This window comes from Talpa europaea, assembly GCF_964194135.1.
Source record: "Talpa europaea genome assembly, chromosome: 4".
NCBI lineage: Eukaryota > Metazoa > Chordata > Mammalia > Eulipotyphla > Talpidae > Talpa > Talpa europaea.
The window spans coordinates 146,184,942-146,198,215 of record NC_140070.1 but is presented as its reverse complement, the minus strand read 5'-3'; the positions used below and the strand labels follow the sequence as shown (position 1 = coordinate 146,198,215).

At 67.3% G+C, this 13,274-nt stretch overlaps 1 protein-coding gene across 1 annotated transcript; it reads left to right on the top strand.

Annotated features, from left to right (window-relative positions):
• Positions 1 to 352: 352 nt before the first annotated feature.
• On the top strand, positions 353 to 7,843 carry SIK1 (salt inducible kinase 1; the record flags this gene model as incomplete). The annotated part of the gene is made up of 13 exons (XM_084231012.1): positions 353 to 508; positions 913 to 1,029; positions 3,079 to 3,142; positions 3,258 to 3,419; positions 3,503 to 3,627; positions 3,711 to 3,834; positions 4,344 to 4,567; positions 4,803 to 4,952; positions 5,169 to 5,291; positions 5,398 to 5,617; positions 6,123 to 6,398; positions 6,842 to 7,076; positions 7,459 to 7,843. 13 exons carry the CDS (start codon positions 353 to 355, stop codon positions 7,841 to 7,843), a joined length of 2,361 nt encoding a protein of 786 aa, XP_084087138.1.
• Between the last annotated feature and the right edge of the window lie 5,431 nt (positions 7,844 to 13,274).

The window sequence follows — 13,274 nt, the reverse complement described above, 5'->3', positions numbered from 1 at the left end:
GCCGCCCGGCCGGCGGCGGAGCGGGGCGCGCGTTCCGACGGGCCCGACGCGGCGGCGGCGTGACCGGGCGGCGGGGCGCGGGCCGGGCCGGGTGGACGGAACCGGCTGCGGGCGGCGGGGCGGGGCGCGGGGGGCGCGGGAGGGGGCGCTGCGCGGCCTGCGGGCCCTGGGGGTCCGGTTCGGGGCGGCGGGCAGCGCGGGGCGGGGCTCGCGGCGGGCCGGGGCCGGGGCCGGGGCCGGGGCCGGGGCGGGGGGCGGCGCGCGGGGCGGGGGGCGCGGGGCGCGGCGGGCGGGCGGGCGGGCGGGGGGCAGCGCTGAGCGCCCCGCGGCCCCGCAGGCGCGGCGCGGAGCCATGGTGATCATGTCCGAGTTCGGCGCGGCGCCCGCGGGCCAGGGCCTGGGCCAGCAGAAGCCGCTGCGCGTGGGCTTCTACGACGTGGAGCGCACCCTGGGCAAGGGCAACTTCGCCGTCGTGAAGCTGGCGCGGCACCGAGTCACCAAAACCCAGGTGCGTGGGCGCCGCGGGCCGCCGGGGCAGCCAGGTGGACTCCGGGCCCTGGCTCAGCGCGTCATGCTGGGTTTTTAGCTCAGCTGGAGAAAAAGCTTTATTTCTGCATGATTTGGGCAAACGCTCCGGGGCAGTAAGGCGGGTAACAACCGGAATAACCCGGGAGCCAGCCCGGCTGTCAGCGGGCCAGCCGGACGGGGCATTCCTCTAACTTTGACTATTTTAAGTAACGTTAATGGTTACTTTGGTTATTTTTTCCTCCAACTTTTTGTGACCTTTTGTGGACATAGAGCATTTTAGAAATTAACCTGCAAAGCTGGAAAATGGTACATTAGGTGAAGTGAGGGTTTTTCTTTGCAAAGAAAATATTCTTTACAAGTATTCCTTCCCTGTGAAATCCGCAGGTTGCAATAAAAATAATCGATAAGACACGCTTAGATTCAAGTAACTTGGAGAAAATCTATCGGGAGGTTCAAATCATGAAGCTTTTGAATCACCCACACATCATAAAGCTCTACCAGGTAAGCGCATAATCCTGGCATGTCTGCCGTTTTTATCCCCAGCAGCGGAAGTTGCAGTGTCTGAGGGCCGTCCTTTTTGGGGTGTATGTGGGAGTCAGGGAGTTGGCAGTATAAGATAAATAGATTTTTTTTAAGCTGTGCAAATGTGTTTACAATTATTTCCGCGCTTTTGGGCCATGAGGATTGAGAATTGTCTCATTAAAATTTTGTTAAGTATTGTGATCACTTCTACTTTCAAATACACGGAGGCCGGTGGCTACGTTTACTTAACTTTGAAAACAAACAGCCAGATGCACGTATTGTCATGAGCCAGGCGCTTGGTATAGAAAATCAGATTTGGGCAAAAGGAGACCCTTCACACCTTTGCAGATAATTATTAAACTTTAAAACCAGCTACTCTGGCCAGTCTTTGTGAACTTACCTTGCAAAGACAGCGGCGGGCACTCGCCTTGGCTCAACTCTTCCATGCAGAATGGAGGTGAAACCCCCCCCCCCCCGCCCCGGGGGAGCGGGCACGTGGCGGTCACTCCTCCTGAGAACGCCCCTCGCCCTGTGTCCGTGGCTTTTTGGTGACAGCGCTTTTGTTCTGGTGTTGACACTAATAGGTTGTGTCTTTGGAGTGAAGTGCTGGTTCGATCTGGGCAGTTAAAGCCTCGCCCCTCCTCCCGCGAACGTGAAATCCGTCTGCTCCCTGGGACTCCCTCCTGCTGTTGGGGTCGAAGTTCCTTTCCTGCCTCTCACGGCCCCATGGGGTGTGTGTGCGTGCGCGGTGCTGACACCCCGTGTGGAGTGACGGCAGTGGTGCGAGGGGCTGCGGCTGCGTGCCTGGGGACAGCTCACTCAGCGCCTCTGGCCCTCGGGTCGTGCTCCAGACAGTGGTCGCTTTTGAGCAGAGCTGCGGGTGCGGGGTTCCTCGTGGCTGGCGTGTCTGAGAAGTCACATGGCCTATTTGGCAGGCGCTGCTGAGCGGGCCTGGTGCCTGGTGTGGCTAGGTGGGCGGCTTTTCTTGCTCCATGGCGGTGGCCGCGCGGGCTCCTGCCCCAATGGTCACTGTTCTGGGCGTCTCTCACCGGAGACTTGCCCGTAGCCGAGCCCGGCCCTCCGCTTCCCAAAGAGCCCATGGTGGGTTTGTGGGCCCTGGCCCTGCCCGGACCCGCCAGATGTGAGCGCTCTCTGAGCTTTCTCGCCGCAGCTGCGGGCCCTGAGATGTCTCCCGGGTCAGCTGTGGCGGGAGGGCCAGCGGTCTCCCTCTCAGGGGAAGGCTGGTGCGGGTCCCAGCCACCCCGCAGGGTGCCCGCGGCCTCGAGAGGCCCTCCCCGCAGCATGCCACCACTCAGGGGTCTGTCTCGGATGGCACCGTTGGAGCCCGGGAAAGTGTTTCCCTCTAAGAATACGTTGCGGCTCTGTCTCTAAACTGTTGTAAACGCACGTTCTTTCCATGCCGCAGACGTGGGTTTTACCTCGTCTCCTAGCGAGTTATAAATGCTGTAAAGAAGGTCTTCAAAGTAAAACCAAGTTCTCGATCACTAAGTGAGCCTGGGAGGCGTATTTGACATGGGCTGCCGCTGTTGACACACCTGAGGAGTCAGCTCTTCCTGCTCACCTAGCAGAGCCGGCCAGACCTTGGGCCCAGGTGCTCGCTTCCCTGGCCGGGACTCACGGGCGGCGGCCTGCTGCTGGGCGCCTGGCCACTGGCTTGAGTCAGCTGCTGCTGGCGAGGCTTCTAGAAGCCCTAGTCCGGCCCCACCACTGGCTCTGAAGCCGCTGGCGCCCAGGTGGGCGAGCAGGGGTCATGAGAGCGGCGCCAGGCGCGGCTGCGCATTTTGCTTCACTGAGCAAGCGTCTGCCAGGGCGCGAGTCGGCGAGGGGCCCCCGGCCGTCAGGGCCTTTTCTGAACTGCAGCCCCTCGTTGTCGCTTCCAGCGGTCTGCCCCCTTCCTTTCCTTCAGGAAGAGCGGCGGCGTCACCCTGGGAGGGCCAGAGCGCCCGGCCAGGGTCTCCGCGGCCCGCGTGCCTTCGTGCGGCTCAGCCCCGGTCTCTCTCCTTCCAGGTCATGGAGACGAAGGACATGCTCTACATCGTCACCGAGTTCGCCAAAAACGGAGAAATGTTTGGTAAGCTGCGCCTGCTTCTCGGGCCTGTTGAAGTGGGGCCTAGCTTGGAGGGGCGTGGCTGGCCTGGTCCGCCGCTGCCTGACCCGTGGGGCTGTGGCCTCGCTCTGCCCCTCAGATTACCTGACTTCCCACGGGCACCTCAGCGAGGAGGAAGCGCGGAAGAAGTTCTGGCAGATCCTGTCGGCCGTGGAGTACTGCCACAGCCACCATGTCGTTCACCGGGACCTCAAGACCGAGAACCTGCTGCTGGATGCCAACATGGACATCAAGCTGGCAGGCAAGGGCCGTCCCGCGGGCCAGCCCTGGGGCCGCCACCCTGGCCTCCCGCTGAACTCCAGCGACTGTTTCCTTCCCTCTCAGATTTTGGATTTGGGAATTTCTACAAGTCGGGAGAGCCTCTGTCCACGTGGTGTGGGAGCCCCCCCTACGCAGCCCCCGAAGTCTTTGAGGGGAAGGAGTACGAAGGCCCCCAACTGGATGTCTGGGTAGGAGGCTGTGCCCGGGGTGGGGGTGGGGGGGCCGCGGCGGTGGTGAGGGTGAGTGGGGCTGACGCCCTCTGCCCCTGCAGAGCCTGGGCGTGGTGCTGTACGTGCTGGTCTGCGGCTCCCTGCCCTTCGATGGGCCCAGCCTGCCGGCGCTGCGGCAGCGGGTGCTGGAGGGCCGCTTCCGCATCCCCTTCTTCATGTCCCAAGGTGGGTGCCCTCCACTCGGGCCATCGGGTCACCCGGGAGGGGAGTTTGGAGGAGGAGAGGAATTTACTTCCTGAATGGCCGGCTCCACCGTCCCTGCTGCTGGCTGAGTCAGCTCAGGCGCCGTGGCCTGTTCCCTAGCTGCCTGCGGCCCGCACCCTTTCAGCGCCTGCTGGCGCGGGGCAGACGGGCGCTGCGCTCTGCGGGCCACAGGTCTGGTCTCTGGACCTCTGCCTGGCGTCAGCAGGAGCCCCCACCCCCGAGCCCACCATAGGCACTGAGGGGCTCTCTGTTCCCCCCCCCCCCCCAGTGGAGACACCCCACTCACTGGCGCGCGGGAGCCCTGAGCCCTGTGTGTGGCAGGCTCTAGGTGGCGCCTGCCTGGTGGCTTGTCCTGGCCTGGATGTCCTTGAAATGGCCAGTGTCTGGTGTGCGTGAGGGGCTGTGTCCCGCGGGGCTGTCTTGGGGACCAGGCTGCCCACGGGGACTCAGGGCGCCTCTCTCCACCCCAGACTGTGAGACGCTGATCCGCCGCATGCTGGTGCTGGACCCCGCCAAGCGCATCACCGTGGCCCAGATCCGCCAGCACAGGTGGATGCAGGCCGACCCCTCCGTGCCGCAGCTGGCCTGCCCGGCCCTCTCTGTGCTCAGCTGCGGCTCCAACCTGGGCGACTACGACGAGCAGGCGCTTGGCATCATGCAGGCCCTGGGCGTCGACCGGCAGAGGACTGTAGAGGTGGGTGCCCGTGCTCCCCGCCCCCGCCCCACGCAGCTCGGTGTCCAGGCAGGCCTCGGCCGCCCGGTTAAAACGGGAGCGGGTCTAATTTAAGGGCCGTCCTCTCGGGTATTCTCGGCTGCCCCAGAATAGCCCCAGGAGGGGCCTGCCGGGCCTGGCGCTTGCTGGGAGTGGCCGTGGCGCCGCCCCACGCACACGGCTCTCTGTGCACGCTGACCGGCCCCGCCTCTCCCAGTCCCTGCAGAACAGCAGCTACAACCACTTTGCCGCCATTTACTACCTCCTCCTTGAGCGGCTGAAGGAGTATCGGGGCAGCCCACCAGGGGCCCGGCCCGGGCTGGCCAGGCAGCAGCGACCCCGGAGCTCCGACCTCAGCGGTTTCGAGGTGAGGGCTCGCGTGTTTCAGCCCTGGCGTGGCCCCCATCCCGCCCCTGTCCAGCGCGGGGCTTCACCTGTGAGCTGCCAACCAGCGCCCTGGAGAGGGTGGGGGTGCCACTTGTTCCCACGCCTGCCCAGGCCGGCCTGTTGGGGCTTCCCGGTCACCCCGCACCCCAGAGAGAGGCGTCTCTTGACGGCGATCATCCTCCTCTGCTGTCCCCAGGTGCCCTCAGAAGGCTTTCCTGGAGACGCTTTCCGATCTGCCCTGCTGTGCCCACAGCCCCAGACCCTGGGCCAGGCCGTCCTGCAGGCCGACATGGACTATGGCCTCCACGGCGCGCTGCAGGTGTGTGTGCGCCTGCCGGCAGGCCAGGCTAAGATCCCTGGGGGCTGGCGCCGGGGCAGTGGTCTCCAGGAACCCCAGGAGTTAGACCCAGCATCTGTTCCCACAGCCCCTGCTCTTCCCCGTGGACGGCAGCTGCAGCGCAGGGCTCCGGCAGCGCCCCCTGTCGCCCAGCAGCCTGCTGGACACCGCCATCAGCGAGGAGGCCGGGCACGGCGCAGGCCTGGAGGAGGAGCAGGAGGCGCCGGAGGAGCCCTTGCCTGGCAGCACCGGCCGGAGACACACCCTGGCCGAGGTCTCCGCCTGCTGTTCCCCGTGCGCCCCTCCCTGTGAGTGTCCCGGAGCGCGGCCTGGGGGTCATGGTGAAGGCTGGGCGGGCCCAGGCCGAGCCTGACTGGGACTCTCGGCGTCCTCCCGCGTGGAGTCTGCGCTGCTGTTTGTCTGAGCCCTGAGCCCCAGCCACACTGACGCGTCTGCTCGGTGGCGACGGGGCGCACGGGGTTGGCCACCCCAGGTGCCAGGCGGGCAGGCCTTCACCCAGGCCCGGCGTCAGGGTCTGAGGCCCACCATCCGCTGCCAGCACAGCCCCCTGGTGGCCACTGCTGTCCAGGCTCCCTGGCCCTGGTGGCCTGTGGCCCTCCCTCCTCCCAGGGTTGGGGGTAGAGATGCGGAGGCTGGGAGAGCCAGCTGTCGGGGGTGTGGAGACGCCCCCCGGGGCTCGGGCAGCAGAGAGACCCAACCCTTCCGGGCAGAGAAACCTGGTGGATGGCGGCGGGAGGCCGTGCGTGCCTCAGGTGCGAGGCCCTCCAGGATGACCGCTCGCGCTCTCTGCAGGCATCGTCGTCTCCTCCGCAGCCGGCCCCTCCGACGGCACCAGCTCCGACAGCTGCCTGACCTTCTCCGCCGGCAGCGGCCCTGCGATGCTCGGCGGGTGCCTGGCTGCCCAGGGGCTGGTGGGCACCTGCTCCCCACTTAGACTGGCCTCGCCACTCCTAGGGGCTCAGTCCGCCACCCCGGTGCTGCAGGCACAGGGGGCTCTTGGTGCAGCTACCCTGCTCCCCGTCAGCTTTCAGGAAGGACGGAGGGCGTCAGACACGTCGCTCACGCAAGGTGACTTCCTGGGCCCGGGCCCCACCCCTGCCCCAGAGACACTGTCCCCAGAAGGGTGTGACCCCCCTGCTCTGCCTCTCTCCCCCAGCAGCATGCTCCCAGGCGGTGCTCCCAAAGGTGCCTCGGCTTCTGGCCCTCTGGGGAGCAGGGACTTGTGTGCCCTGAGCTGGTCTAAAAGCCTTGCACTGGCGGCAGCTCCAGGAAGGGCAGGGGCCGGGAGGGACCCTTGGCACAAGCAGCCACACTGCCTGCTGGGCGGGGGAGGTGTGGGGGCGCCGTCAGTGCCCAGAGGGCCCAGGGCCTGGACAGGGCAGGCCCGTCTCCCGGCTCGTCTGCGGCTTGTCCTTCCTTACCGCGCTCCAAGGAGGGGAACCCCCAGGCGCCGCAGCCAGTGCTCTGGGCTGGGAAGAGGCCCTGGGTCATCCTGGCTTTGTCTCCCCCAGGCCTGAAAGCCTTCCGGCAGCAGCTGAGGAAGAATGCCAGGGCCAAAGGGTTTCTGGGGCTGAACAAGATCAAGGGACTGGCCCGCCAGGTGTGCCAGCCCTCCTCCTCCAGCCGGGCCACCAGAGCCGGCCTGAGCCCCTTGCAGCTGCCCGCCCCGAGCCCAGGCCTGGCCGGAGGTGGGGCTGGCGGCCGAGAGGGCAGGAGCCTGCTGGAAGAGGTCCTGCACCAACAGAGGTACGCCCGCCCGGCCCCACCCCGAGGCTACTTGCGCATGGGGTGCTCTTAGGTGGCCTCCGCCCAGCGGCCCCCCTTAATCAGACTAGTGCGCCCTCTGTCCTAGGCACAGGGGAGCTGCCAGGCCTGGGGCTGGTTCGCATCGGCGGGTGGGGAGCAGCCAGGCTGCTGCTCTGCAGCGGGGAGTGGGGCGGGGTGCCGTGAGTAAGAATGTCACGTCTGGTCGGCATCTCTGAGCTGCTCCGAGCACGAGGCTGGGCATGGAAATGTCAGGACTTGCTCAGGGGATTAGTCACATCATCCCCACTCCTGGGGCCCTGCAGGGCGGGCCGGACTCGGGGGTCTGCAGAGCCCACTGACCGGTGGTGCCCTCCCTTCACAGGCTGCTCCAGCTCCAGCACCACCCTAGCGCCCTACCTGGCTGCCAGCCGGCCCCACTGGCCCTTGTGCCCGCCGATGGCGCCCGGGCACCCTCGCTCCCCAGTACCCTCCTCGTATCCGGACTGCAGAAGGGGCTGGGGCCTGGCCCGCTGCCACCACCCCCCGTCCTCCAGGCCGGCGTCTCCCCGGTGGCATCGGCCGCCCAGCTCCTGGACGCCCACCTGCGCATCAGCCCGCGCGCCGCCCCGCTGCCCGCCGCCCCGGCCCTACCGCCGCACTTCGCCATGCTGCGCCCTGGCCTGGAGCCGGCGGGGCTGCCTCAGGGGGACTGCGAGATGGAGGACCTGACCGCCAGCCGGCGGGGCACCTTCGTCCTGGTGCAGTGAGGGCCGGCAGCGACTCTTCAAAGCAATAATTTCAGAGGACGTGAAGACGTTTCGGGACTGGAAGCCGGCGGCTCTGGAAGCAGATCAAGCAATACGTTTGGTGTTTGGCTTTTGGTTTATTTTCTGTTTTACTGGTTTTCTTGCACTGAACAGCTGCAGCTCTGAGGAGGGTGGAAACTGGCGACGGGGTCACTGAGGGAGTTGGGGGGTGCGGGGCGGGGCAGGGCAGGCGGGCCGGGGGGGCAGGTGAGGGCCGGGCTGGGCTCCTGGCTTCTGCCAGCCCTTCGTGCGCGGGTGCGGGAACCCGTTGGGGCTCCCAGAGGGTGGCCGGGGTGGGTGCTGCTGAGCCGCGGGGCTGGTGGCTGGGGAGTGCGTGGGCCACGGCGAGTGTGTTGGCACCTTTTTTGAAGTTCGTGCTCCATTTCCTGAAACACTTGGGCTTCAGGGGAAGCTGCGAACTCCGCTCTAGGGACGTCGTTAAAGCCCCCGCGGCCTTTTAAAGAGAAGGTGGCCCGCAGCTTCTTGGCGTCCCCCGTCAGGCGTGGAGGACGTTTCTCCCACTCCTGGAGGGGGGTCCGGTGGCCCCCAGGCTGGGGAGGAGCCCGCAGGGTGAGGTGCCCCCGGCGGGTTCCTTCCTGCTCGGCCGCCGCGCCTCGGTTTTCGCGAGATTGAGATCAGGGTCCCGGAGAGCCGCCGACTGGGGGCGCACGGTCCGGGGGGCCGTGCGCCGGGGCTTGTGGTCCAGCGCTGCTCCCCGTCCCGCGCAGACACTGTATGTATATAGACAGATACCACTACTTATTTTTTATATTTTTTACTACACGTTGTGTTCCGGGTGAAGCCGCCCCGCTGGCCGCGCCACGGCGCTTGCTCGCCGGGCCTGGTGGAGGCGGAGGCGCGGCCTCACCTGGCCCGGAAACTCAGGTGGCGGCCGGGCCCGCGGAAGCCTCTCGCGAGTGGGAGCGGGGCCTGGCCGCGCCCAGCCGTCCCGCCACCACCCCAGGTGCCTTCAGCCCGCCCCCCAGTATTAACACGCAGAGGCGGCGGCACGGGCAGCGGCCTCTGTCGAAGCCAAAGAGCGCCCGGGCCGGAGGGGAGGGGCTGGCGGCGTGCCCGGCCCGGTGGGCGCGTCTCCTCACGCCTGCTGCTGCCCGCGCGCCGGAGGGCGGAGGCGGCGGGTCTGGCCGGGGCCCCGGCTCCTGCGCTGGCAGCGGGCGCGCTGCCCTCCCGGCGCCCGCGGCCTCACCTGACAAGCACTTTACTTTCCCAGCGGGCTCTCCTCGCGCTGCTCTCCTGTCTGTCGGCCCCAGCGTGTGCGTGTGCGAGGCGTGTGCGTGCGAGGCGTGTGCGTGTGCGCCGTGGTTTCTCCATTGCCTGTGCCGGGCGGCCTGTTCAAAGCGCGGCGGGGTCCGGTGAAGACGTGGTTGGTTTTTTTTTTACCACACACACCTGAATTACCTTGTTTCTTATGTTACCATGAGAAATGTCTGCCAAATTAGTGGATGTATGTTTTTTAATTTAATATTTAAATAAAATATTTGGGGAAAAAAACCTGTGTTCCAGCCTGAGTTCCTCTGTGGGGGCCGCCGCAGCGGGAGGCCCCATCCCCCGGGCTTGGGGGTCTCAGATCTTAGGGAGAGCGTCTGGAGCCCAGGCCTGGGCTGAGAGGAGCCCCTGTAGGCTCCCAGGGGCCAGAGGCCAGGCGGAGGCCCTGGGCTGGGGAGGGAGCAGCACCTGCTGGCGCCTACGGCCTCACGCCCTGGCCGGTCTTCCCCTTCCGGCGGTCACTCACGTTTGCTCTGGGGTCCAAGCATCCGGAACCCACTTCTGCTCAGGAGTTGGGAGGAACCCACCGCCCAGCAGCGTCTTGGCCTCCTGGGGCTGCCCCCCCCTTCCAGCCTCAGGGCAGCTGCAGCTGCTTCCGAGAAGGACGAGAAGGACGGATTCTCTTCACTTTACCACCTGGCAAATGTGTTTTGGCTACTCAACCTCTTCGCCCCCACACATCCGGCCTGGGGCAGGGGAAGCAGGGCAGCCTGCGGGGAAGCTCCTGGGAGCTCTCCAGAGTCACGTGCCCCCATCACCCGCTCTGGGCAGACACCAGGTACCTGTGCCCACAGCAGCCGTGGTGGATGCCCCCCAGCGTCTGGGGCAGTGGACACGCAGCACACAGGCCCCCGGGGGAGCGCCCAGCTCAGAGGAGTCTCCCCACCCTGTGCCGGGTGCCCACGACCTGTGCTGGGACTCGCCTCACCAGGAAACACGCCTGCAGCTCGTGGAGGCCCTGGCCATGGGCCCCAGATGCAGGGAACGGGGGTGCTGGGGGTTGGATGCAGTTTCAGTTTCATGGGATGGAGAGAGGTCTGGGGCGTGGGGTGGGGGTGCACCGCGGCGTGGGTGGCTGGGTGCCCCGGGCAGACAAGGAGAAGTGGCCACGGCAGTGACCTTGCCGTGTGCATCTCATCACCACGTGAGGGAAGGGCTCTGGGCACTCCTGCCCGGGGACAGCAGCCGCTGAAGAGCCGGGCGGGGGTCAGGGCACAGGCCAGGGGCTGGAGGGAGAGGCCCGGGACCCCAAAGATGCCTTCAGGGCCTGGACTTGACGGCCATCAAGGTCACCACAGCACAGCGCCCACAAGGCCTAGAGGCAGGCGGGTCCTCACTGTGGGGGCGGGGCCCAGCCAAGGTCGCCCCGGCCTCGGCAGGAACTGCTGCTTGTGCGGGCGCCCCGGGGGATCCCCACGTGGCTCAAAGGGTGCTGAGCCGGGAGGCCAGCGGGGCCAGAAGGCGCATGGGCCAGGCCCAGTATGGGCACCGCCCTGTCACTGGGGTCACTGTGTCCATGGGGGTCTCCATGAAGGGTGTGGACAGAGGAGGCCTGTGCCTCTGCCGGAGTGGAGGCAACGTCAGGACCACGGGGGTCAGCTGAAGACGACACGCAGAGGCCAGGCCTGGTCCCTGCCCGGGCAGAGACGAGTGACGAGCAAGGGGCAGTCATCGGTCGCGCCCGTCTGGGGGCAGGGCCAGCAGGGAGGGTGGCGGCTGCACACCGGTCCAGGGGCGGCCTCTGCCACCGCCGCCCGTGCCCCACGGGGAAGCGTTTCAGAAATGTGGAGCCAGACGGGCCGGAGATGCCCAGGGGGAGGCCGCAGACTCAGCATGGGCAGCCACGGCGGGAGCCCGGTGCCTCCACGGGGCATCTTTCCATGAAATGACCTCATCGATTTCACATTGTTCTTTGGAAATACATACAATTAATTTTACCTCAGTGAGGCTGAAAAAGGAAAAGCACGTTTATAGCCAGAACCTTATTTTGCTGTTTTACCCCAAACCCGTGTTCGCTCCCTGTGCGGAGCCCTCCCTGGCGACCCCGGCCTCGCTCTGGCCTGTTTAGCGGCTCGTCCCTCAGGCCTGGCCTGCTCCTGGCATGGACGCGTGTGCCTGGCTCCGGCTGGCTGGCTCTGCGCAGGCCACCCACGTGCCGGCCACCAGGCTGCAAGTAATAACACGCGGCCCCTCCTCACGGCCTCGCAGCCTCCCGGGGGCAGCCGCGGCCTTTGGTCCAGGCATCCTTCAGGGCGTCTGGCGGGCGCTGGCCGGCACTCCAGCCAACGGCCCCGCTCGACGGGGGGCAGCCACCCAGACGGTCGCACTGGCCGTGCAGGCCTCCAGAGCAGACTCTCCTGCAGACTCTGCAGACAGAGCGAGGCCCAACGCGGGTATGTGTGCACGCGGCCGCTAGGCCTGGCTCCTGCGCGTCTGCGGCTGGCACGAGGCTGGAGGCCATGCCCAGCGTCTGCGGCGCAGTAGGGGCTGGTGACCCAGCGGCCGGTGTCGGCCTGTGACACCATCAGGTGCCCAGCGCTGGGTGTTTCTGGGCATCTGCCGGGGCGCTGGGGAGACGGGGTCACGTTGGTCACAGCAGTGGTGACCCCGGGAGCAGTGACCTTGGAGGAGAGCCGGGGGCCAGCACCGCCCTCCCTCCAGGCAGAGGGACACAGGTTTACGGCAAACTGGGCTCCACTGCTTGAGTTTGTCTTCAGACATGATGCCAAAGACCCGGCCGAGGGCCCTGTGGGTGGGGCCAGCCGGGTGGGGCTACTCACGGGGGCTCCTGGCCTCGGCGTGTGGCGGTGCCCCTGGTCCCTGGCCGGCCGTGCCCGGCGGGTGAGCTCACCCCCGTGGCTGTGCTGCAGATACGGCCCCTGCAGGGCACGGGCATCTCCTTGCTTGTCTCAGGGAATGACTCATTGCCAAGGCAGAGCCCCCGCGGCCCTACTGACCTTCCTCTGCCCAGGCTCTCTGGGCTGCAGGCTGTGGCTGGACCCCGGGTCGGCCCTGGTCCCAGCGCCGGCGGCAGGGGGGATTGGTCTAGGGCGGCTGTGGCCGAGGTGCCGCTCCTGCTCAGGAGCCCACACTGCCAGGTGCCTGGATGCTTCCAGAAGGGCCCCTGCGGGAGCTCCCCAGCCCCAGCTGCCCCTCCAGCTCCCGCTGTGCCCCGAGGCTGGGGTGGACAGGACAGGCCGGGTAACCAGACAACACAGGAAGCAGCTCCTGGCTCCTTCCCTGCCCAGGGGGCCGGCGTAGGAGGCGGGAGGCGGGGAGATGGGGCCGGGCGTCCCCGCGGGGCTTTCAGGACGACTCATGCGTGAAGGGCTTCCTCCCGCCCTCCCCACACTCCAGGTGAGACACCTGCGGGCTTGACCTTGGGCGAGGACGCGGGTGACGTGTGCGGGCAGGCAGGGCCACACGCAGGCGGGCTCTCCCCGGGGGGCCGGCCTGGCCGGCCTCTGCGGCTCCGCCCCCCTTGCCGGGTGGCCAGGGCAGGTGCTGCCAGGCCCCGAGGCCCCCCGAAGTTCAAGGACACGCAGGGGTGGGGTCGGCCGTGCCAGGCCCCGCGGGGTGTAAACACACGCCCTCCGCGAGGGACAGAGGCTGTCCAGGCCCGGGCAGCTGGCAGAGCCGGCCTCTCAGTGCCGACTGGGAGCCCCAGGCTGCTGTGGGGTGCTGCCCAGAGGCTCTGAGGCTCTGCCTGCGAGTTGGGGGTGGGGCAAAGGTGGGAGGGGAGCCCCTCGCTGCTGAAGAGGGGCTGGGAGGGGTGCGGTGGGAAGCAAGGCAGAGCGAGGGGTCTCCTCCCTCACCCGCAGGGGCCTCCCCGCGACCCGCACCCACGCTCTGCGGCTCTCCCCTTCCCGGGCCCCCTTCTAGCCCCCTTTTCCTCTCTGCCCTTCCAGCCCCCAGACTGAAAACCAGCCCCTCCAACACGCAGCGCAGCCAGCCCAGGCGGCCGCCTCTCCTGACGCTGCTGCGGTGCCGCGCTCGAGAGCAGGGAGGGGCCAGCGCTGCCCCCCACCCCCCCACGCCACCCCCCGAGCCTCGCTGGAGCCCACAGCCCCGTGCCGGCCAGTGGTGCCCCCCACCCCCCGCCGCA